Source organism: Rhododendron vialii, chromosome 10a (genome assembly GCF_030253575.1).
Source record: "Rhododendron vialii isolate Sample 1 chromosome 10a, ASM3025357v1".
Taxonomy (NCBI): Eukaryota; Viridiplantae; Streptophyta; class Magnoliopsida; order Ericales; family Ericaceae; genus Rhododendron; species Rhododendron vialii.
The window spans coordinates 39,619,334-39,641,610 of NC_080566.1; the positions used below are offsets into that span (position 1 = coordinate 39,619,334).

The window sequence follows — 22,277 nt, forward strand, 5'->3', positions numbered from 1 at the left end:
ATGAGAAGTTGGTCGAAAGTAGACCAATTCATATATTTTCGGAGCCACTTATAAGGCTAAAACATGTTTTTGCGCCTTCCACTCATTCTAAGTTCCATTTGGTACTCGCATTCTTAGTTCTAAGGTATTTGTTCATTCTTTATAAGAGTTCTCGAGAGTTCATAGGATTTTTCACACTTCATCAAAGCACACAAAAAATTCTTAAATCATCAGGATTCTTCCAAGACAGGGCTTATATATTTGCAAAGCAAAATTTTGGTGTCCGTACCACTAACAATATCGACCACTTGACCGACTACCAAACCACCATCACCACCCTCATTTGATAGCCGCTTCACCCCAAAAGTACTGTCGCCATTACCTTGACTATGATCACCTCACTACTGCGCCTAGGCCTTCACTACCACCCCCGTCATTTCACATACTATCACCACATCCACCTCGCCAGCACTCCACCACCGTCCATCATTATTTCACTTGTTCTCAATATTGAAATCTATTACCATCACTTCGCAAACACAATCTCAATTATCGCAGAATAAAATTAGAGTATTTTTATATCTTAAACATTGAGAATTTTGCAAATTTTTTTTGGATTGAAATTTGTTTAATACTCCCTCCGTTCGTGTTTGTTGGTCCATTTTCGATATTTGTGTCATGATTTAAATTGTCTATATCTTTCAATTTATAACGGATTTCAAGATTTTGAAAATTTCGTATAATAGAACTAATTGAGATCTATCAAATAAGATCCATCTTGCATATTTTTCGAGATTCGTATTGAAAGACGTACAATTTTCTAGGGTGTTTGGAATAGTGAAAGTGGACCAACAGACACGGACGGAGGAAGTAAAATGCATCGCCAGAACTTCAAAACCACAACAACATTGACAATATTATTAATTCATAAAGATTAAGAATTTTTTCCATCCAGTTTCTTTTGATTCCCTATAACACAATCACAACAACCACCCCCACCAACATGCTAGGACACACCATGGACACCCGTGGGATCTTCTTTCCGTGTGGTAGATGATGGTTAATGGAATATAAAAGCCATGTGTGAATGATATGACAACTTTTTACGGAAACAATTGCGTAAACTATGTACCGATAAACATGGTAGATGTCATATATGGTCTTTTGATTTTAAAATAGAGGCTTGTTTTTTCTTATGTATTTGTATAATAAAACAGTTTCCTACGCGTGTCTGACGCATCCTAGGACACATACATGAGAAAGATAAGTCAAGCTTGGACACACACACACACGCCTAAGACACATACAGAATCCATGTATCATAGTTGAGGGGCAAATGTTTTGTTCTGTATTGTTTTGTGAAAATAAAAAAATGAAACCAATATGAAGCAGTCATGTACAAACGGGAAAAGAAGCAGCAAAAGAAGAATCAACTTCATTGGAGGAAATGTTGAGTATCCAGTACCATACCTTCCCGTGGGAACAAAATCTCCAAGAGCAAAAACCAACCCAAAGACTGCAATTGCACCTCCTATTCCAATCTATCAAAAAAGTTTGAATTATGGCTCCTATATGAAAGGCATTCCCAACTTGCAGTCAGGGTATTGAAGTACATGTCAATGCAGGGAATTACCTTAGTATCAAGTCCAACTGCACTACGGTCTAATTCAACCAGCGCATCATAGTCAATTGATTCATGAGAAACTGCTTCTGAGGCTCTACATTAGTTGGTTAAGAAAAGTTGTTCTAGGAAATAAAATCACTCTCTCAAATGTTAGCATCTTTATCACACAAGTTTGGCACAAGCAGCAAGATGCACGTGCTTTTGAAAATAGTATTCTCATCTCTGTGACCCTAGTTCAACTACATTAACTAAACGCCTGAGACTATTAATCAAGTACAAAACTTAATGAGACATTTACGAGATTACGAAACAAAAGGATGTCTAGTGCCCAGTGAGAGAGAATCAAACTCCCTAATTGAAAGGATGTCTAGTTGAACCAATCTCTTGGGTCGCCAACATGGGTCCATAATGTCGACCCTATAGATCCCTAATGTCTTCATATTTGTTCTCCAACCCTAGAATACATTTCCAAACAAATAATCCACACACTGCATATACTCCACATCTCAAAAAACTCTAGCTGGGAGCTGGCTCTAGAACCAAACTCCCTAATTCCATGGGAAGCATATCAGTATACATATAGGGCACTACCGAATCCACCTCTGCCAGGGGAGCAACCTCCAATGTAAGGTAAAAGCAATAGGGCAATGTTAAAATAGATAATCCCAACTCTCCTCATCCATCGTACACATGACACTCCAATGAGAGAGAATATAATCTGGTCTTCAACAACTGAGTCTTCTACAAGAAGACTTCAAACCATTGATCAACAACTGAAATAGAAAACATAAAGCACCTAATTCACTTGTTTTGCTTACGCAGTAAAAGATGCTGATTTTACCCCTCAGTCATATCATTTATCCATTTGAAGAAACAAGAATATGGGATACAATAAAGAGGAAGGTGAAGCAGCTATTATCTTTTTATCATCATTTGGATGTGTTGAAAAATATGACAAAATGACAAAAAGAATGATTGACTTACTGTTTATGGAGCCTGGCTGTCTAGTAGATGTTTTCCTGCAACAAGTGACAACAATGACAAAAAAGCTGTAACAATTAAACAAGTTTAGTACACTGCAGACGCATTAGATAGTAGAGATATCAAATGAAGATTGTACAAATAAAGGAAAGAAAAGAAGGCAGTCTCTTTCAAACTGGAACCTAATTGTACTAAGAAACTAGGTAGCCATATCAGGACTTTCTTTTTCTGGTTACTTTCCTCTCTTTCTCAGATCTTTTATTAGTGCTTCTATATTTCGCACAAGCATTTTGCTTGATGCTAATCCAACTAAAAATGAAGTTTTGAAACACAAAATAGAATATGAAATGGTTACATCACGGGAAATACTGTTTGAAATTCAAAGTTTCTGGTTGAATACCTTGCTTCTAATACTGCATCCTGCTCCGCACGAGAGGTTGTCACTTTGTGTGCCTGAAAATTCAAATGAGAAGGCAATGAAACTTCAACAGTGTCAACTTTCAATCTGGCTACAATCTATTCAATCAACAACATCATCAAACCTACTATCGAATGTAATTGGTATTTACATCAAGAGACATCTCCCCTCCAATTTTTTAACATAAATTTTTTTTGGAGGGGAGATGTCTCTTAAACCGAATGAACAAGTGCATAAAATTAACATCAATCGACAACATCATTAAAGTTAATAGAGAGGATTGAATATTTCTTATATAAAATAAACAGAGACTGAAGAAGGAATTTATTTGCTGATACTTCTGCATTCTGTGGGAACAACAAATGCCACATATGATTCAAAGGTGAATGCACGAGTGGCAACTAGTTGAGACCATAATGTAATAACGCTAAAAAATTCCACACAAAACCCCAACCTATCAATCAATTCTTTCAGAGTAAAGTAGTAGTAGTTTACAACCATATACAGCTAAGCACATATCTACTATGAAAGCTGGGTTGTGAACTTGTTACCAACAATCAAAAGAATTTTTAAGCAGGCAATCACATACCCAGAACCAGAACCATTTAATTTCTGTTTCAGAAAGAGACTTATTTTTTATGTAATCTTTTTTGTATATGCAGATGAAAGGCGGGTACGCAAGAAATAAAGGAGACATAACAAGAACAGTAGTTACCTTCTTGTCCTTCTTATTCTTTGCATTAGGTTGACGCCCAAAGCCGTGCCTCTGAAATCAAAGGACAAGCAGCATATAGTAAACAAACGAAAGCAGTGCTGGCGATGCCATATTACGGAGTATAATCTGCTAGTTGCTGTTGTTGGAGTTCCAATGGACATGTTTGCCTGAAACGGAGAAAGTTGAGCATCATCCAATCCGACATATCGAAATCAGATTGACCTTCTTCATGCATATTGGATTCCATATAGAATTGGGCTTCAGTCAATAACCCCTCTCCACCCCACTTATTTGCTAATAACCGAAAGCTTTATAGAGATAGACGCTTTTGCATGCGGTTAACTTCACGACTGCTCGCGTTGCATTTCAGTAACAACGGAGCATGCGTAACGCAAATTTGGATTGAAAGGATATTCAAACTTGTTGTCAAGCATCCAACAGCGACCCATCGCTTAAAAAATGTCACGCACTGTGTACCTCATGGTAATTTCGGGCCAAAACATTAAAAACTTCAAGTTACAAATGAGCATAGGCATCCGCTGTAATAAACCTTAGTTTGCAATGTTAGGAAACCCCACCCCACCTTGCCTACATTACACACTACTCAGCTATGAAGCACGGATACTCCGAAACTAGTCACGTACATGTATCGGATACTTCCCGGATACGGATACGCACCCGATACGCCCCGATACGTATCGGATACGGCAAATAAGTATCCTGTAATTAAATTAAATGTTTTTATTTTCGGATACGTTTCGGATACGTTTCGGATACGCGAGGGATACGGCCAGATACGTTTCGGGATACGGCAGGGTCAAAAATGAAATTTTTTAAAGATTTAAGTAGAAAAAAATAGAACTATAAGGAGAAAAGTGTAATAAAATTATAAATTAGAAGGGGGAAAGTGTAATAGAACTATAAGGAGTATAAAGTACTTACATCTGTTGGCAGACATACTCGACAATCGACATCCAAGCCCTAGAACTCGATCGATTCCTTCTCTCCCTAGATCGATTGAAGGCAGGTACACACACACACTCTCTCTCTCTCTCTCTCTCTCCTGATCGTGTCATACTTACCCGGTGGTCATATATATATATATATATATATATATATATATATATATTGTTAAGGTTGGTTTTTCTTTTATTGCCAGGTTAACTTTGCTTTTTATACAGAAAATACAACAGGTCAAACCAGTTACTAGTTGTAACCTGCTCTAGCAAAAAACAAAATATGGCAAACTAGTGACTTTTGGCATGTATTGGATGTTGGATGCTTCGTATTAGTTTTTGTTAGATTCTCTTTTGTTTGTACAAGTGCTTAATGCTTGGTATTGGCAATTTAACTACTTTTTGACTTCTTGTGCCTAGTATGAGACTAATAATTATAAAAATATATAATTTGCACAGCCGTATCCCCGAAGCATCCGTATCCTAGTTTTTTAGGTTTTGCCGTATCGCCGTATCCGTGTCGTGTCGTATCCGTATCCCGTATCTGTATCCATGCTTCATAGCTACTCAGGCATCCAATGCTTGTAGAAAATGTCTAATTAAAGGATTCCACATTTCATTGACAATGCATTCGAATCCATTGCATCCAATCACTTGCAATATGAAATACAAGCCAAAGCGCCCTGACATTGATGTAATGTATGATCTTGACAAAATCATTCATAGCCAATCCCATGATAGGCAAATAATACAAGCCAAAGTGCGCTGACATTGATGTAATGTATGATCTTGACAAAATCATTCAAAGCCAATCCCATGATACGCAATTTTGACAAGTCTCAGTTGATAACCCACTAACCGTCCTTTTGACATTTCTGTCGTCGCATGGCTTGGATTTACATTGCTTTTACTCGTTAGAATATTAACTTTGAGTGGGTATCGATAATTAAATGCTCTCTCCAAAGGATATACAAGCTGGATTGCATTATGGAGCCTAAGGCTTGAATGGTGAATCATTTTAGAAGCTGGGTTGTTTGGAGAAAAATGATAATATCTCATGAGAATATATAGCTTTGCATTTGATGATTGGATGCTTGTTATTAATTCCACGTTTTCCATACCCGTAAATTGGGAAAAAAGGTTGGGTATTTTTCCTACGCATTCCTATTCACAGTGAAAACTTAAGCCTAGTCCCAGCTTGTGTAAGGTTGGTACCCAATAAAACACAACAGCGTCAATAAATGGTCAAGTGGCCTTTTCTTGTTTCTTAGTTTAAGAGACATCTCCCCTCAAATTTTTTTCACAGCTGGGAGACACAAGTTCCACATTATGTGTATATTTTCCATGTTTTCATTCTTAAAATGCCAAGCAAACAAACATACCAAGAAAAAATTCAGCGACAAGATACAGAATCTACACCATACAATTCACTTGTTTGGTAATTGCTATTTACATGGGTGAAAAATTGTGCCAATTAAGATTTCTGCGGCAATAATCTGACCTCGTAAATCATAAACCAAGCCAAAACTGCCTGACATAAGGCAATACCTCTCAAACCAGTCCAATTGATCACCTGCACTGTAAGATTTCAGTACCATTTGATAACCATTTATTCATTTACAAGTTCCAAGAAAATATAATAGAAACTGTTTCAAAGAATAAAGCTCTGAAAACACTAAAACTAATCTCACTGTACCATCAGTTTCCTTAAATTACTAAGCCAAGGTACTTGAAGTGTACACTAAAGGTTTGATAAATTACTCTGCACCACCAACAATTATTCATGTTTCTAAAGTTAAAGGTGGACTATTCCACTTTAGGATTTACAAAATGGGAGGCTCATCCCCAGCCCGAAAAGCCAAGAAGTGACTAAAAAAAATACAATTGCTCTCCCCTCCCACTACAACTTCTCCACAGTTAGGTTTTCAGATCAGGGAGGCAGCGCCCCACCGCCGACCTCTCTCTCTCTCTCTCCCCCTCTCCCTCTCCCTCTCTCTCTCTCAACACCATACGCCTTCTCCCCTTTCCATTTATCCTCTCCGCCTTCTTTTTTTCTTCTTTTTTCCTATTCAAAATTGATCGGCATCGGCAACGAGATGGTCAGCGGCGCGCGGATCTGGTGGACGATGCTAGCGTTAGGGATCTCTGCGTCCGCTTTGGGAGCCAATACACTGGTCTTCACGACGATCATTTTTTGGGGCGGCGGACGTCCGACGAGGACGGCATTTCTGGTATGGTTCTTCGTTTCTCCGTCTTCTCCCTCTACCCTCCTTTTTTTTTCCGACCCCTATCCCTTGAGATCTGTATAATCTTTCCATTTGTCCGTTTAGCTTCCGGCGTCTCTGTCCTCGGTTGTGTCTGCCCACGTGTTGATCCCCGCCGGTTTTTCCCCTAGGTTAACCAGTTTTTGGCCCAACAGCTAGGGGATCGAGCGGCTCTGGACAGTATGGTCGACGTGGCCTCCCGCCGAGTACATTTTTGGCTGTACTGGTCCTTGCCTAACGATACAGTGAGCATCCGCGGTAGTTGGGTTGTCGGTGAATCGATTCTTCTTTCCGTTGGGTGGCTAGCGGCGGCATGGTGGTTTTCGGGGGATGATTGGTTCACTGACTACGGTGGTTGTTGTCAGGTGGTGTTCGTCAGCAATTGGGCGGCGAGGGTAAGATTTGCAGATGTTTAGGGTTTAGTTTTGGGTATTCTTGGTCAATTTTTGAGCTCTTTGTTAGGCCCATTGATGTTTGAGCTGTAATTGTTTTATTATGGGCATTTTGAGGCCCTTAGGTGTTTTGAGCTGTATTTGTTTTATCTGGGCAGTTTGAGGCCCTCGTGTTGTAGGAGTTTGCCCTTTGTTTATCCAACCCTTGGTTGGATTTCCCCTCTCCCCTATCCTCAATAAAATGTTATTTTTGCCGATCAAAAACAACTAAAGGAATACAACCTAGTAAATCAACGCTCCATCATGCAAGAAAGAATGATCACATGTACAATGCAAGTGAATGGAAATGGCTAAGCACTACTTCAATTACCTGGACATTGATTAAAGTAGCAGCATAAAATGTGGAGGACACCCAGACAATAAATTGAGTGGAATTTTGGAAAAGACCCAGACAATAAAGTAGCACCATAAGTTAACCTGATTCAATTCTAGTTCATCACAGATCACTATGCCAACATTCTTTTCTCGAAGAAACTTAACCTATACATACATATGCGCAAAAGTTAAATGACGAAAAGTGATAGAATCTTTACAAACATCATAAACTTATTAAGCCTAGAAAATATAGAGTTACAAACATCTTACAATTTTCTCCAAATCACCATCCAGCTGAAATAGAAAATGACCAACAAAATGTACTATATCTTGATGGAAGGTATATTATCCAGCTGAAATAGAAAATGACCAACTAAATGTATTATATCTTGATGGAAGGTATATTGGTTTTAGATTTTAGTTGCTCAAAAGCATTGTCGGAGAAGTGTTCGTGAAATCCTACCACTTGATGAGCAACAGTTTCCTTTCCCTTGGCTACACAGACGGCCTTCCCTTTCCGTTTAGAAAGTTCCATTGCTCCTTTATTTGGAAGAGAAAACAAATAAACCACTCGTTAGGATAAAATTGGAAAAACAAACTCAAAGCTTCTATTTTTTTTTTAAAACCCTTTTGAATAATTCGAGGTAACAATGCGAAGAAAAAGGGGAAAAGGAGTGAGAAATTAATTTTTTTTGTCTTCTATCTACATTGCCCGTGCCTATGGCACTACCCGCCCTAATTGGAATTATCTTTTGAATCTTGAATAGTGGCTCAAAAAACTAAATCGATTCATAGACCCACTTCTTCTAAGTATTAGTTACACTTCTTACTACAAAAAAAAACTGAAGCAGCAGTTTTTTTTTTTTTTTGAAAGGCGAAGCAGCAGGTTATAAGCTCAAAATTATTAGTCCAGTGATGAGTTGAGGTAAAAATTGGGCAAGGTGTCGCAAACATGAATTTCCAATTGATATGCTCTAAACTCGAGCATCCTTATTTAGAAAGGACCAAAAAACAGGAAAACAACGTTCATTAGAAAAAGTACTTCAACGTAAGGAAACAGCTTCAACATATTTTGCAAACATTAAGATACATTCAATTTGATTTTTACTCTAAAAGATATGAAGTTTATAAATGAAGTTTCTCCCCAACAGTTTCATAGTGAAAGTACCGAATAACCAAGTTTTTTTAAGACATTAACATGTTCATAACCAATTGACATGATACCTTTTGAGCCAACAACCGTGAGTCCGTGACTAACCTCCTCCAATCCACTAACAAATTCCGTCTCTTCAATAAAGCAGCAACTTCGTGTACAACGGCGTGCAACAAAGAAAGAGAGCAATTCAATTGACATTAAACGTTCTCTCCAACAATGGGTGAGGTCATCAAATGGAGAAGTCGAAAAGATATCATTAATCAACAAAAGCTAATAATGAGTGAGGTCAACAAATGTGCGTGGCAGAAGCAGACAAATGCACAGAGACCTATTATCGAATAATGCCAATATTTTAACTCACGTAACTTATCTCAAACAATGAGTCATGCATATTTTAACTCACATTCCTTTACAAAGGGCATAAACCGAAAAAAGACGAGTATCAAAACTAATGAAAGGGGAAAGCAATAAAAGTGTATAGACTTGTTTATGCACTTCCCCCAAGAATCAATAAAAGTGTCTATAAGCACTTACCCCAATAATCAATCTCAAACTAAGCCAACCACATTAAGAAGTTCCTAAGTTGTCATTAGCCAACCATCATTAGCCAACCACCACACGAAGAGAAGCTTCTATTTTTTATTTGAGCCACATTCTAATAGCACAGTCGAGAAAAATAAAAGGGAGGGGCCACGTTCTAATGTAATCACATTCAAACAAAATAGCAATTTAGTTTTTTTCGGGGCCAAAGTACAGTGAAGGGGCAGGGGAATATTTTTGGACAACATTGGGCTTCATAAAATGAAAAGAGTACAGTAAAGTCGAGAAAAATAAAGGGGAAAAGGAGTGAGGTAGCAAAGTAGACTTTAATGGGGGACCGATCAAATAAAGTCGAGAAAAATTATAACGGGCCCAACAGCAAATGCTTTTACAATCGAAGTCTGCCTTTCATTCACGTGCAAGCCAAATTTCATGTTCTTAAATAGCCCCAATTTTCACATGCCTTTCAGATGGGTATTGTTTAACACCATATATTCACCACTTGTCGATGATCGATCGAAAGGTGGCAATTATGGGAATACAACCTATTTTACTATTATTAAGTATTCATATTAATATTAGAACTAGTATTAGTATTTCTTTTATTATTGTTATTTGCATGTCGGACACTTGGCATGCTTTTACACCTTTGGAAGGACACTTGGCATGCTCCTACACACTTTGAAATTGAAGCGAAGTTAATTGGACACTTGGAAGCAAATTAGAAGAATGAAGAGTAGTGGGAAGTTAGGAAGTTATTTCCTACACATTTGTTGTTTCCTATAAATAGTCTTTTTAGACTTCATTGTAAATCCTCTCCAACAAATCAAAGTCTATCTTTATTTGTCTTAATTTTTGGCATTACTAACCCATAGGGTAGAATTTCATATTCTAAGCTTAACATAGGATCTTCGATGCGTCGCTCACGGCGATAGATCGATCGTTGAAAATTGATGGAAGAATCTCTTCCATTCTTCTTCTTTCTTATCATCAATTTCACATTTGACTCCATCGCCATTTCTCTTCCGGTGAAGTTCTCTTCCGGTGAAGTTCTGAAATACGGCGTGGAACCACGGGTCTGCCTTTGGAGACAAGCCGCATTTGCCCTTTTCTTTTTATTGTTGGCTTGTTGCTTTTGTTTTCTTTTCTTTCTCTGTCGATTCGCTCCAAAGAAATAAAATATTGGTAAACAGGTATGCACGATAGAATCAACAATTTCTTTGCCACGAAACACTCACCAAAGTCACCTCATTCACCTCCGGCCCCACTGAAACTATATAGTCTTTGCCTACTGAAACTTGTGCAAGCTAGATGGTTCGAAGCTTTGTACAACTCTATTTACCCCCAGACTTAGAACTCTAGGGTCTAAAGCAGACTTAGAACTCTAAAGCAGACCTAGAACTCTAAAACTTCAAGGTCTTCTTTCAGATGAATCAGAGCTTTCCCCAAATTATGAAGTGCTTAAAACACAATTTAATGTTTGTTACCTTTCGTCGCCGTGACACCAAAAACGCAGCTTGAAGACCGACGCCGGTGAGTTTCGCCGGTGAGTTTCGCCGGTGAGAGCCTTGGATTCGAGAGGGAGAAGATGAAAGAGAAACCCAAAAGTTTTTAACCGAAACGTCGGAAGCTGAATACCAGGAAAAAATGAAACCTAGCGGCGTTTGTGTAGAAAGAGCAGTAAGTCTATCTACAAAGAAAAAGAGTCACAGATTCTGCACAAATTTTATCGTGGGGATAGATTATGCACAAATTTTATTGTGGGGCCACTAAGGTTTCCACAAAAATGATTCAAGCTGTTCATTAAGTTAAATGTAAACATTTTTTCAAGATTCTTCACAAAAAATCAGCTTAATTCAATACCTATGCCTGATTCAATTATCTAACTTTTCATGATCTGGAAATCTGAATGAAAAGTTAGATAATTAGATCGAGCACTTATAGATATCGAATTGATTAGATTTTTTGCAAAGACGTTTTAAAAAATATTTTACATTTAATGAACGGTTCGGATCGTTTATGTGGAACTTGTGATGGGCTCCACAACAAAATTTGTGCACTATTATCTGTGTGGTTAATAGCGTTCTATAAAGAGTGTAGGTAAGAGCCGAAGAACACACATTAGCCATTAGATCAATTCAATCCTAATAATTCCAACAACTTATCTTTTTAGGGGCTCACACGAAAATAAATTTCACTTTACTTCACTTCACTTTTTAGGGGTTTAGGGTTTTTAGGATTTTAGGGTTGTCAGAGGATTTAGGGTTTAGGGGCTGTTCAGCTAAATAAGCCACTTGGCTTATTTTTGTCCTCATACAAATTTTTTTTTCATTTGTTAGTTTTTTGTCAATTTTTTAAGAATTATTGCTTTTTCATGACAAGAGGAATCTAAAAAGTAAAAAATTACGATAGAAATCCAATTGTTTTTTGAATAAAAACTTTTTGAATAAACTTTATTCAAAAAATAATTAAATTTCGATCGTAATTTTTTACTTTTTAGATTCCTTTCATCATGACGAAGCAATAATTCCAAAAATATTGACGAAAAACTAACAAATGCGAAAAAAATTGAATATGGGCAAAAAATAAAGCCAAGTGGCTAATTTAGCTGAACGGTCACCGCCACACAACAACCCGTCCCCCACCTCTCTCTCTCTTTCCTTTTTCCCCCTTCATTATCTGCCCCGAAATCTTACCCTTCACGGCTTCACCCATGGCTGAATCATCATCACCGCCTCCAACCCAGGTGGCCCTGCTGGTCCAACGACGGGACGGTGGCCTTAATTGACGAGTACCGCGAAGAAATCGGGTTCCGGTCCTTCCGGAGATGATCGAGCTGCAGCCTAGTGCAAAGTTGAAATAAACGGCCGATTCGAGTGACCCGTAAGCGGTTCGTCCGGTTCGACGGTTGAACCGCTAGGTTGATCTGATTTTTCGTTTTTAGAGCAGTTTTGCAAATAGAACGGTTTTATCAGTTGACCGGACCATTGTCTTGACTGGTTACCAGTTCAACCGGTTGAATTGGTTGGTCCGGGTTTCAAAACACTGCTCTAGTTGTTCGTTCAGGTCAGGGGTGAGAAAAAATCCGTCAAACTGTGAATTCAGTCCAAACCGAATTGTTTGGTTAGGTTTTTCAGTATTGTGGTTTGGATCCGGTTTAAAAAATTTAAAAACCGCGTTAAATTGTTTAGTCTATGGATTTACGTTATAAAAAAAAGCACATAGTATATAGATATATAATGCTCCATTTAGTGAATATTGATTCCACGGCTCAATTAATTTCTAAATTTTTCTATAAATAAAAATCAATTCTTAGTTTATCTCCGCAATTTTGAGTACTTTAAATAATTTACGAAGATGATATCTCAATTTTCAATTATACCGTGGTTCGAAACCGAACGGTAGTCTAATGGTTTGAATTTGGTTTTATACTTTTTTTGAGTTGATTTGGTCTTCTAAATAGATAATACGTATGTAGTGGTTTGATTTCTGGTTTATTTTAAAATCGAATCAATCCGATTCATGCTCACTCCTAGTTGGAGTGGATTGGGAATGAAAAATTGTTGGGGAAAATAGATGACGTGTAAAGAATTTCTGACGTGGTTTGAATTGGCCAAAGAGATGCACGAATTAAGCGCGGGAAGACGCGAGCAGGAACGTGTAAGCAGGCGGAGGAAGCATGGCTTGCCACGTCGGAATTCCTTGAATTCCTTATAAAAGCCATGGCGAAGTAATGGAGTTTCCAACATCGCACCAGGGAGAGGGTAGAAAGTGGAGAACTCCACACACGGCGGAAGAAATTAAAAATATATATTCGCCTCCTCCTCTGATCGATGTGTCTGCCCTAAACCCCATTCAATTATCAGCTCTGTTCGTTTGTTGCTTGCAAGTTCCTTTCTTTGCCTGAAGCCTCAAAATTGGTAAGGTTCAAGACCTCTCCTGATCTACCGTTGTTTAAGCTTCTCCACATAATCCTTTTTTCGTCTTGTTTGATTACCAATAAACGATTTCCGCCATAAACAACCCCCTCACAATCCCAACACACACACACACCCTCCCGCTCTCTCTCTCATCTTTGGGATTTGGAGGCGAAAGTGTCGCTTTCAGATGACATCCATGCGGGTGCGTTGCGCCCAAAAAGGCGGATATCCGCAGCGTCAATCTTTTCCCAGACAATTGAACGAGAAATACATATTGATGGATAACAAGCGGCACCAAAAGATGACACAACGCTGCCGTTTGAGTGTTGCCGCTAAACTGGTCGGCGAAGGCACGAACACATCCTCTAACAAATTCGGTTTGGATTATTTGATTCGTTCTGATCATCGTACCCGTGATGACTGGACGGAGATCAGCAACGCAGGCTCAAACAAAAGAACCTTTGACAAGGAGGACGCCAACTCTGAAAAACTCGACCAATGGATGAGAGACTCTGTTGTAGAGGTCAGTTCTTACAATTCATTGACTTTGTTATCCCCCTCACAAGCCATCAAATGCCATCAGCAACGCCCTTTTTTTTGTTAATGGGAAACCAGACTCCATGGCCACTGGTTCCGCAACTGAAACAGCCACTACATTTCGTACATTAAGTTAGTTTGACACTTTGACTAATGTATCTCAATTTGAGCAAATGGATGACTTGCAACTGAAATTCAGTTATCGGGATCAATATATTGTACTACTGTTGTTGCACACGTACCACGTAGTAACGCTAATTCTTTTTTGTTTGAAGACATGACAGTTGTCACTGATTCCTATTTTTGGCCATGGTTTGTAGATTGTGAGTAACATTGGCGAAGCACCTTTGTTGTTGCACATATATTCTGATGATGAAAGGAAGGAATCTTCATCAAAGACATCTAATAGATTGGTCATAGAGAAAGCTGTTGCCAAGAGCTGGCCTATAATTAAGGGAAGATGGAAAGTGGGAAGCCCTGTTCCAAATGGTGTTATTTTGGTGGAAGAACTTAAAAGCAAAGAAGATGCTGTTAGTCATGATGAAGAAGACAAGTGGAATGATGCAGACATTAACAACCAATTGGACTCCACAACTAAAACATGGGGTGTGCTCATTCAAGCTAAAGGGCTTAATTACACTGCTTGTTACATCCTAAGGACTTGTCGAGTTCAAACCTTTTTTGGGGTTTGCACCCACTTTTATTTAGTAAGGGTCAATTGCTTTGTAGAAAATGCTGACACTCAGCTGAAGAAAATGTGGTTGCAAAGATGATGCATCTGTTTGAGGTTCAATGTTGTGATTCTCTTGTACATTTTGTTTTTGGATTCATTCAACATGAACACATGAAAATTTATAAAAACTTCAGTTATATTGTTATTCCTTTTTGGAAGGCTTTCAGGTGCTTTGTTAGCACTTTTGGGTTGGGATTGTGGATGATGCGCTGAAGTTACTTCAGTCGCTGGTGACATTGCCTTTGATATAAATGTTTTACTTTTGGGAGATCCGTCAACTGCTAAATCACATGTCTGATTAGTATTTCTTGGGCTTCTAGTCCGTCAGGTCTTTCCCATCACTGTTTTCATGCAAGGTTCAAAGAGTGTTGTTTTCATTGAAAGAGCCATATTATTTACATGTTTTTTGGCTGGCACCATAATATTTACTTGAGTGAAAGACAAAACTTGTGTGCTCAACATGGTTCATGCTCTTGTTTTCAAGCCAGTACAAATAAGCTATACTAAGTTCTTGGCGTTTTACTGTAAAGTTCCTCAAATTCATTGAGAAGACAGCTCCAATAGCTGTATATACTTCAGGAAAAGGCTCATCAGCTGCTGGTCTTACTGCTTCTGTAATTCGAGACAACAGCTCTGTAAGTTGACAAACTCGCTTGGAGATAGTTTTGTGGACAATTGTTTCTGTTCTCCAAGATAAAAATAAACCTAACCTGTATATTCATTTTCCCTTAGCGTGAATTTCACTTGGAAGGAGAAGCTATGGTTTTGGCAGATGGAGGTGTTGTCTGCATTGATGAATTTGACAAAATGAGACCAGAAGACAGGTAATGGAAGTAGTATTAGGTGTTAATGAACAGATTTATCTCTTTAGTTCTGGATTTCTGATGGGTTTACATGTATCATCTAGAGTTGCTATTCATGAAGCCATGTAGCAGAAAACCATTTCCATTGCCAAAGCAGGAATAACGACTGTTCTCAATTCTAGAACCTCTGTGCTTGCAGCAGCTAATCCTCCATCTGGGCGTTATGATGATCTCAAGGTCAGTAATATTTCTTCTTGTTTTCTTATCATTTCTTCATCTTTACTTCACATTTTCAAAACATGAACTGAGCAACTAACAATATGATTTACCTTCTAGACTGCTCAAGATAATATTGATTTGCAGAATATTATTCTTTCAAGATTTTATCTGATCTTCATTGTGAAAGATATAAGGATGTATAGTCAAGACAAGGTACTGAAAAACTAGTTAACTGTGGACCTTTGGTCAGGTCTTGTTTGGCTCTAAACAAAAACAGACTTGTTGGTTGTGTTGGTGGTCTTTACCCTGTGTTAAGTAGTGTCTTTCTTTACTTTATAAACAATTTCCTTTTTGTTACCTTTGCACTAAGATAGAAGTCATGCTTTGGTTTGGAGTTTAGGTTTAAGAACAATTTCTGCAAAAAATGGTAGTCAAAGATCAAATCTTGTCTTTTACTAATTTCTGAACAGATAGTCTTAGGATGTAGATTTAATGAGAAAGCACATTTGAAATGCTATGGAAGGATGCCAAATGTTTAACAACTAATTGGAATGGTTTCCCTTTTACAGAAAGCCATATGATCAAAGTTCATGCCTCTGCCCGTGCAACCAGGGGTGACACAACTAAAGTTTCTAAAGAAGATAACTGGCTGAAAAGGTATGAACCTCTTCCAAATGTGGCTCTGTCAATCTATGGTTTGATGCTATATCATTCGCACTGCATGTTTGCAGGTAAATACAATACTGTCGGACTGAATGCAAGCCCCGTCTCTCTGATTCTGCAGCCACAATGTTGCAGGAGAGTTATGTTAAAATTAGACAGGTATCCCTTCGATTGGCTCACACATAGTAAATAGAAAAATAGACAGCCAAGAAGCTCTTAGTTCAACCCCACGACGTAGAGAACTTTTCAATTATTCTGAAATAGTTTGATATGAAAAATGGGGAAATATAAAGGCTAGCAGTAAATCGTCAAACCCCTAACCGGTCTCCTATTCCGTCTGGTGTTTAGGCCCCGGTTAAAGAATTGAGGCTTCATGTGCAAAAATTGTATCTCTATTATTAGGACTGTTGCAATGTTCTTAACACTATAAACAATCAAACGAAAATTGGAACAACGGAAAGAGGAGGAACAAAGGATGGGGTTCATTATCGTTAATGATTTTCTCCGACAATGCTCAGGATATGAGGTGCCGGCAGCCGAACGAAACTGGGGAGGCAGCTGCAATACCAATAACTGTGAGGCAGCTGGAAGCTATAGTAAGGCTGAGTGAAGCACTTGCAAAGATGACACTGTAAGTCAACATAGAGAATATTACGAGTAATTGTTATCTAATTTATGTTTCATTTGCCATTGACTGTTACTTGGAACTGAACTTACAGTTCTTACTACAATTGCTATTGGAACTCTAGTTGTATGGGATCTGGGTGGTTGAAATTCTCAAAAAAAGTCCTTGTAAATGAGGCAAATTGGATCCGACCTAAATTAGCTAGCTACAGCTGCTACTAGCATATTATTGAAACAGTTTAGCTTACTGAGTCTTTTTTTGGGGGTTATTTCCTCCTTGTGTTTAATTAAAATCCAGGAGAATTTGGTACTTGCATTATTCTTTGGGCACTATGATATAGGTGCCATGTTGCAAATGATAACCATGTCGTGGAAGCTATCAAACTTTTCAATAATGCCACAATGGATGCAGCAAGTTCAGGAATCAATCAGCATATAAATCTTACTCCCGAGATGGCAAACGAGATAAAGGTTTGTGTTGAACAAGACTTGTTTTACGCATCCCTTTTCAATGATTCATAGCTCGCAGTGGTTTTATAATTCAAACCTCCCTTTTCATGAACAGCTAGTGGAAACCCAAATAAGGAGAAAAAGGGTCATTGGTAGCCACGTGTCAGAGAGACGGCTGATTGACAATCTTGGCAGGCTGGGGATGAATGAATTCATTGTAAGGGTCAAATGCCTTATACTCATGAATGAACATATTCAAACAGCAAGTCTAAATCCTTTATGGAGAGGCCGGAAAATTAAAATGTGGACCAAATTTAAAAAAGTTATTGAGGATAACTAAGCCGAAATTCCTAGCTTATCAAAGTCCTTAGTGGATTTCCCACCCAACTTTTGTACATATTTCGAACGTACCATAAAAGTAAAAGACTGACCAAAATGGAAACAACGTTAATGAGGAAAGATGCCGGGTAAAAGTTTGTCTTTTTCTCACTTCCCAAAGGAAACGCAAGTTCTTACCTGCTCTGAATAATTTTTGCTGCTAGATGCAATGGAATGTCACTAGGAAGACGATATCAGGCTTGAAGCTAATGCCCATTTTTAGCTTCCAAGAACATATTGGTGGACACAATTGATTGTATTGATGTGGTTTTCACATTTGGCAGTTTAGAAGAGCTCTGTTAATCATGCATCAGAGAGATGAAGTTGAATACAAGCGAGAAAGGCGTGGTGTTGTTCTTAAAGCTTCATATTTGATCATAATCCATGACAGTGATTAGTAAGTTGGAATGTATACGTTGGTTAGGATCGAGCTGATCTTCATTTGTCATTTGGCATAAGCCAATGAACATTGCGCAGGGGACAACTTCAAAGCAAACCCTGTTGCAAGTTTCTAATTTATAGGGCACTGAATGTGGTTTGATGGTTAGAGATTTCGAAAGTAAAAGTTTGTATAACTGGGAAAATTACCCGTTTGATAAGCCTCTTCGGGGGTTGGGAATGGATTTGCTAAGGTGGGGGTATTAGTAATACCCTGTTTGGTTTCCAAAACTGGTCCGGATTGATAGTTCGATCGGACTTCTAAGATCCCAAAATGGGGGTATTAGCAATACCCCTTGGCCCTGTTTGATAGGAGGGATTGGATTGGATGGGATTGTGGTCAAGGGATTATTAGTGAAGGGACTATTTGGGATTATAGTCCCTCATATCCCATGTTTGTTTGTGCATGGGATTCAACAACGGACAAGGTCAATTCCATGTGTCCAATGTTTGTTTTGGATACCGCTTGACAAAGATTAATGACTCAACTGTCCATATTGCTCCTAGTGCAATTTATAGATGAATGATTCTATTTGAACCCAAAAATTTATCTCTAACCCCGACTACTTTTTACAACCACCTCAATTAATTGGATAAAAAAAAAAAACTTGATTTTCAATTGACTATATTTCCTCCAAAGCAATTTACAAACCCACACATACCCTTCTTTAGCTCTTCCTATTCCTCTGTATTACAAAAAAGAATGAATGAATAAAAAATAACATAGACGAATAAAAAAACACAACTAGGGGAAAAAAAATGGAAACAAAAAAGTAAGGCAAACGGGAATCACCACAGTAAAAAAATGGAAACAAAAAAGTAAAAAAAAAAAGAGACTACAACTACAGTAAAAGAAATGGAAACAAAAAAGTATCCATTTTGGAGCATCCAAGGTTATTTTGGTAATTTTCACAGCTAAACCAGAGCAACCTTAGTCCTGGGATTATCTATCCCACACCGTCCCAGGATTATATTGTCCCCCATAAAAAGGATAATCAATCCGGGTGGGATTATTAGTCCCATGACTAAAATACACACAAACATGGGATAAGAGTGGGTGGGGGGATTGTTAATCCAATCCTACCTCCAATCCCCCCAATCAAACACGCCCCTTGGGACTTGGTATTCACAATTCAATTCCCTCCTTAACATTGCAATGACCAAACTGCCCCTCCCCTCCTCCATGCCCTCCTCTCTTTCCGTCAACCTCTATCAACAATAACCTTCGAACACGGTACAATAAAAATACACCTCAAGCATTGCAAACATTTGGTACAAAAAGAGTCAATAAACAACAAGACCTAGATAGGTTTTTGAAAAGTTGAAAATTAGAAGAAAGATTTGGAAAGGGAAAGGCGTGAATTGGGTTGGAGAGAGAGAGAGAGAGCGGCGTGAACTGACTGCTAAAGACAAAACCCATCATCTAACCCTGGGTTAGGCTTGGATAAAAAAAAAATCCCAAGTTAGGCAAGGGCAATGTTGGGAAAAAAATGATTCAATCCTATTTCCTTACGAATCCCATCATCTAATCCCATGCGAAACAAACATGCAAATTACGAATCTTATCTTCTTACCATAGTTATCGATACCGTTCCGTACCGGCCGGTACGTACCGTTTTGACGGAAAACCGGTACCCTAACCCCCCAATTTCGTTCCGGTCCCAATACCGGTCGGTACCGGACTTTTCGGAAAATACCGGCCGGTATCGGGATACCGGAAATTCCGGCCGAGATTTTGCAGCTTTTTTTTTTTTTATTTTTTTTTTATTACTTTTTCTGGTACCAAAAAAAAAAAAAAACGTTTCAGGCCTTTCTTTTTTTTTTTTTACTTTTTCTTGTCCCAAAAAAAAAAAAACATTTCAGGCCCATAAAAACTAAAATTTTTTTTAGCAAAACAGTACGTGCGCGATGCTTAGATCCCGGATTTGCACCCCCCCCCTGCGCATGAATAACCCGTGACGCGCACCCGGTTAATTGGTTTTCGAATCAGTTTTTCCAAATTGCCTTCGGCCACGGCACATTTTTCCGAGCGCGCGAGACCTCTTATTGGGTTCTCATTCACAAGTTCACTAGTGTGCAAAGTCATTTAAAGTGGATAAGAGTTTTGTAACTAAGCAATGTGGGACTAGAGAATCTCTAGTAGAGATATTTTATGATAAATTGTATGATATGGGGAATTTTTTTGAATTATAATTATATATAATTATTATATATATTGTAGTTGCGGTAAATCCGAAACGGTACCCGGTACCTGACCGGTACCGGTACGTACCGTACCAGTAGGAAAACCGGTACCCTGTCCGAAACGGTATTCAGAACTATGCTTCTTACGAATCCTATCTTCTTATAAATCCCATCTCCTTACGAGTTCCACTTATCTAATACTTTTAACAAACGAGGCCTTAAAGAACAAACATAGAAGCGTTCTTCCACTTCTACATGCTCTTACAGGCCTACCAACGAGGATCTTCTTCCACCCCTACGTTGCCTTGGTTTTCACACGTTTTGTCTACCTTACTAGGTTGACTCCTTTCCTCTTCCTTTCTTCTTCTTCCTCTTCTAACTCCTTTTTCCAAACTTAGGCAATGTGATTTAGTTTTCCTGATGTTTCGATCCTTTTGCATACTTTCGTAGTAACATCACGTCATGTATCTATGTGGGGGTGCATTGCTTGTGGTATTTTCATGTTGGATTGATTAATTTTGGAATGGCTACAAAAATCATGTAGTGATATACACATAGTAATGAATTACTGCATTGTAGGTGAGTTTGATGCGATGTATCCTGCAATATGTTAAAACATCACATTATTCAATTCTTCGGATTTCCTCTCTTTTATTGAGAGACCTTGTCATTTGCCCTTTGCCTACAACTACATTGATAGATTGTGTTTTCACTAAATCAGAAAATTTGAGGATTTAAACTAAGAACAATATTTCAAAGAAGACCACCCTTCTCTATGCCAAAGTCATGACTATTCAGCTTTCCCTGAATCTTGTTTTTCTGCTGTTAGATGCAAGCATTTGGTGGATCCACGAGTTATGAAGCAAACTTCAATTTTTGGAAAACATGAAATCTTTTCGTAGTTTAAACTTAAAAGCTTCGTATTGGGCCTTCTTGGGTAACTTCCGTGGGAGGTTTGACAACCTATGTGCATGACTGAGTTTGTACATTCAGTTTCAAGATGAAACTATCTGTGCCATGTGTACAAGCCAGAATATTTTATGCCCCTAAGCCATGAAATTGATTGTGTTTGCAGCCTCAAAGCGGCATGAACTCATTTTTATACTAATTGTGTGCATGATAGTATTATAATTCATTTATTCTTGTGCATGATATTATTAGAATTCATGGCTGAAGGTGTGATATATACTAATTGTGTTTCTTGGCATGTGGCATGTTCATATGTATGTTGTAAAGTTCTAACTTTCCTTTTTTTTTATAGACTTGTAGGGCGTTCCTTTCAGAAGGTCCATACCCATTCCCGTATGCTTGACTGCTTGGAGAGGGGTAACGCAGTGGTTAGAACATTTACAGCGCGATAGGATGGTAAAGTTGATGAATTTTAGGGTACATTATTCTTAGTTTCCCCGTTAGGATACATTTCCACTTGTGCTCACGTACCACCAGACCACCTACAAGATAGGCTATATAGGTATCCTACATCTTTGACCGTCTTTTTTAAGGATGAGACTCTTATTCCAACAATTGTAAAGGAATACAGAATACTAGCTGAATAGTTTGAGGAGTTTCTGGAGTAAGAGAACAACCCAATCCGGGTATAGTAGTGTAACCCGTTAGGGAGTCCCATAGAATAGAGGGTCTTGCCTCTCAAGACCTCGCGGGGAGTAAAAACAACAGGCGGGTGAGACTTAACAGAATTTTGGGGAATAGTAAGGATCCCTACATCCCTAGCTATATCGACACCAACTAAATTGTGCTGGAATAGGAGTCTCGTCCTTAAAAGAGACGGTCAAAGATGTAGGATACCTATATAGCCTATATTGTATATGCTCTAATGGTACGTGAGCACAAGTGGAAAAATGTATCCTAACGGGTATTGATTGTAGCCCTTTATAGGCAATGCATTTTCGAGTCTATGGCGGAAGGGT

The 22,277-nt window shown here is 38.4% G+C and overlaps 2 protein-coding genes and 1 pseudogene across 5 annotated transcripts; 2 read left to right on the top strand and 1 right to left on the bottom strand.

Annotated features, from left to right (window-relative positions):
• Positions 1-1,443: 1,443 nt before the first annotated feature.
• LOC131304309 (uncharacterized) lies at positions 1,444-9,064 on the bottom strand. Of its 4 annotated transcripts, XR_009192351.1 has the most exons (9): positions 8,963-9,038; positions 8,168-8,244; positions 7,975-7,998; positions 7,807-7,869; positions 6,175-6,246; positions 3,718-3,884; positions 2,985-3,037; positions 2,588-2,622; positions 1,453-1,520 (listed from the first exon to the last, which is right to left on the bottom strand). XR_009192351.1 is itself a non-coding variant. In XM_058331516.1 (8 exons), exons 1-7 carry the CDS (start codon positions 9,056-9,058, stop codon positions 1,642-1,644), a joined length of 438 nt encoding a protein of 145 aa, XP_058187499.1. In that variant the 5' UTR covers positions 9,059-9,064; the 3' UTR covers positions 1,444-1,520; positions 1,613-1,641. The 4 variants fall into 4 exon arrangements, 1 of the variants encoding a protein (XP_058187499.1); XM_058331516.1 differs by lacking the exons at positions 3,718-3,884; positions 6,175-6,246 and adding an exon at positions 1,613-1,697 and having other exon boundaries at positions 1,444-1,520; positions 8,929-9,064; XR_009192349.1 differs by lacking the exon at positions 7,807-7,869 and having other exon boundaries at positions 8,929-9,064.
• A 4,083-nt stretch (positions 9,065-13,147) lies between these two features.
• On the top strand, positions 13,148-14,738 carry LOC131304307 (uncharacterized). Its single transcript, XM_058331513.1, has 2 exons — positions 13,148-13,843; positions 14,178-14,738. The coding sequence occupies exons 1-2, from the start codon at positions 13,508-13,510 to the stop codon at positions 14,628-14,630; spliced, it is 789 nt and encodes a 262-aa protein (XP_058187496.1). The 5' UTR covers positions 13,148-13,507; the 3' UTR covers positions 14,631-14,738.
• Positions 14,739-14,939: 201 nt separating this feature from the next.
• LOC131303226 (DNA replication licensing factor MCM5-like) lies at positions 14,940-18,784 on the top strand (annotated as a pseudogene).
• Positions 18,785-22,277: the final 3,493 nt, after the last annotated feature.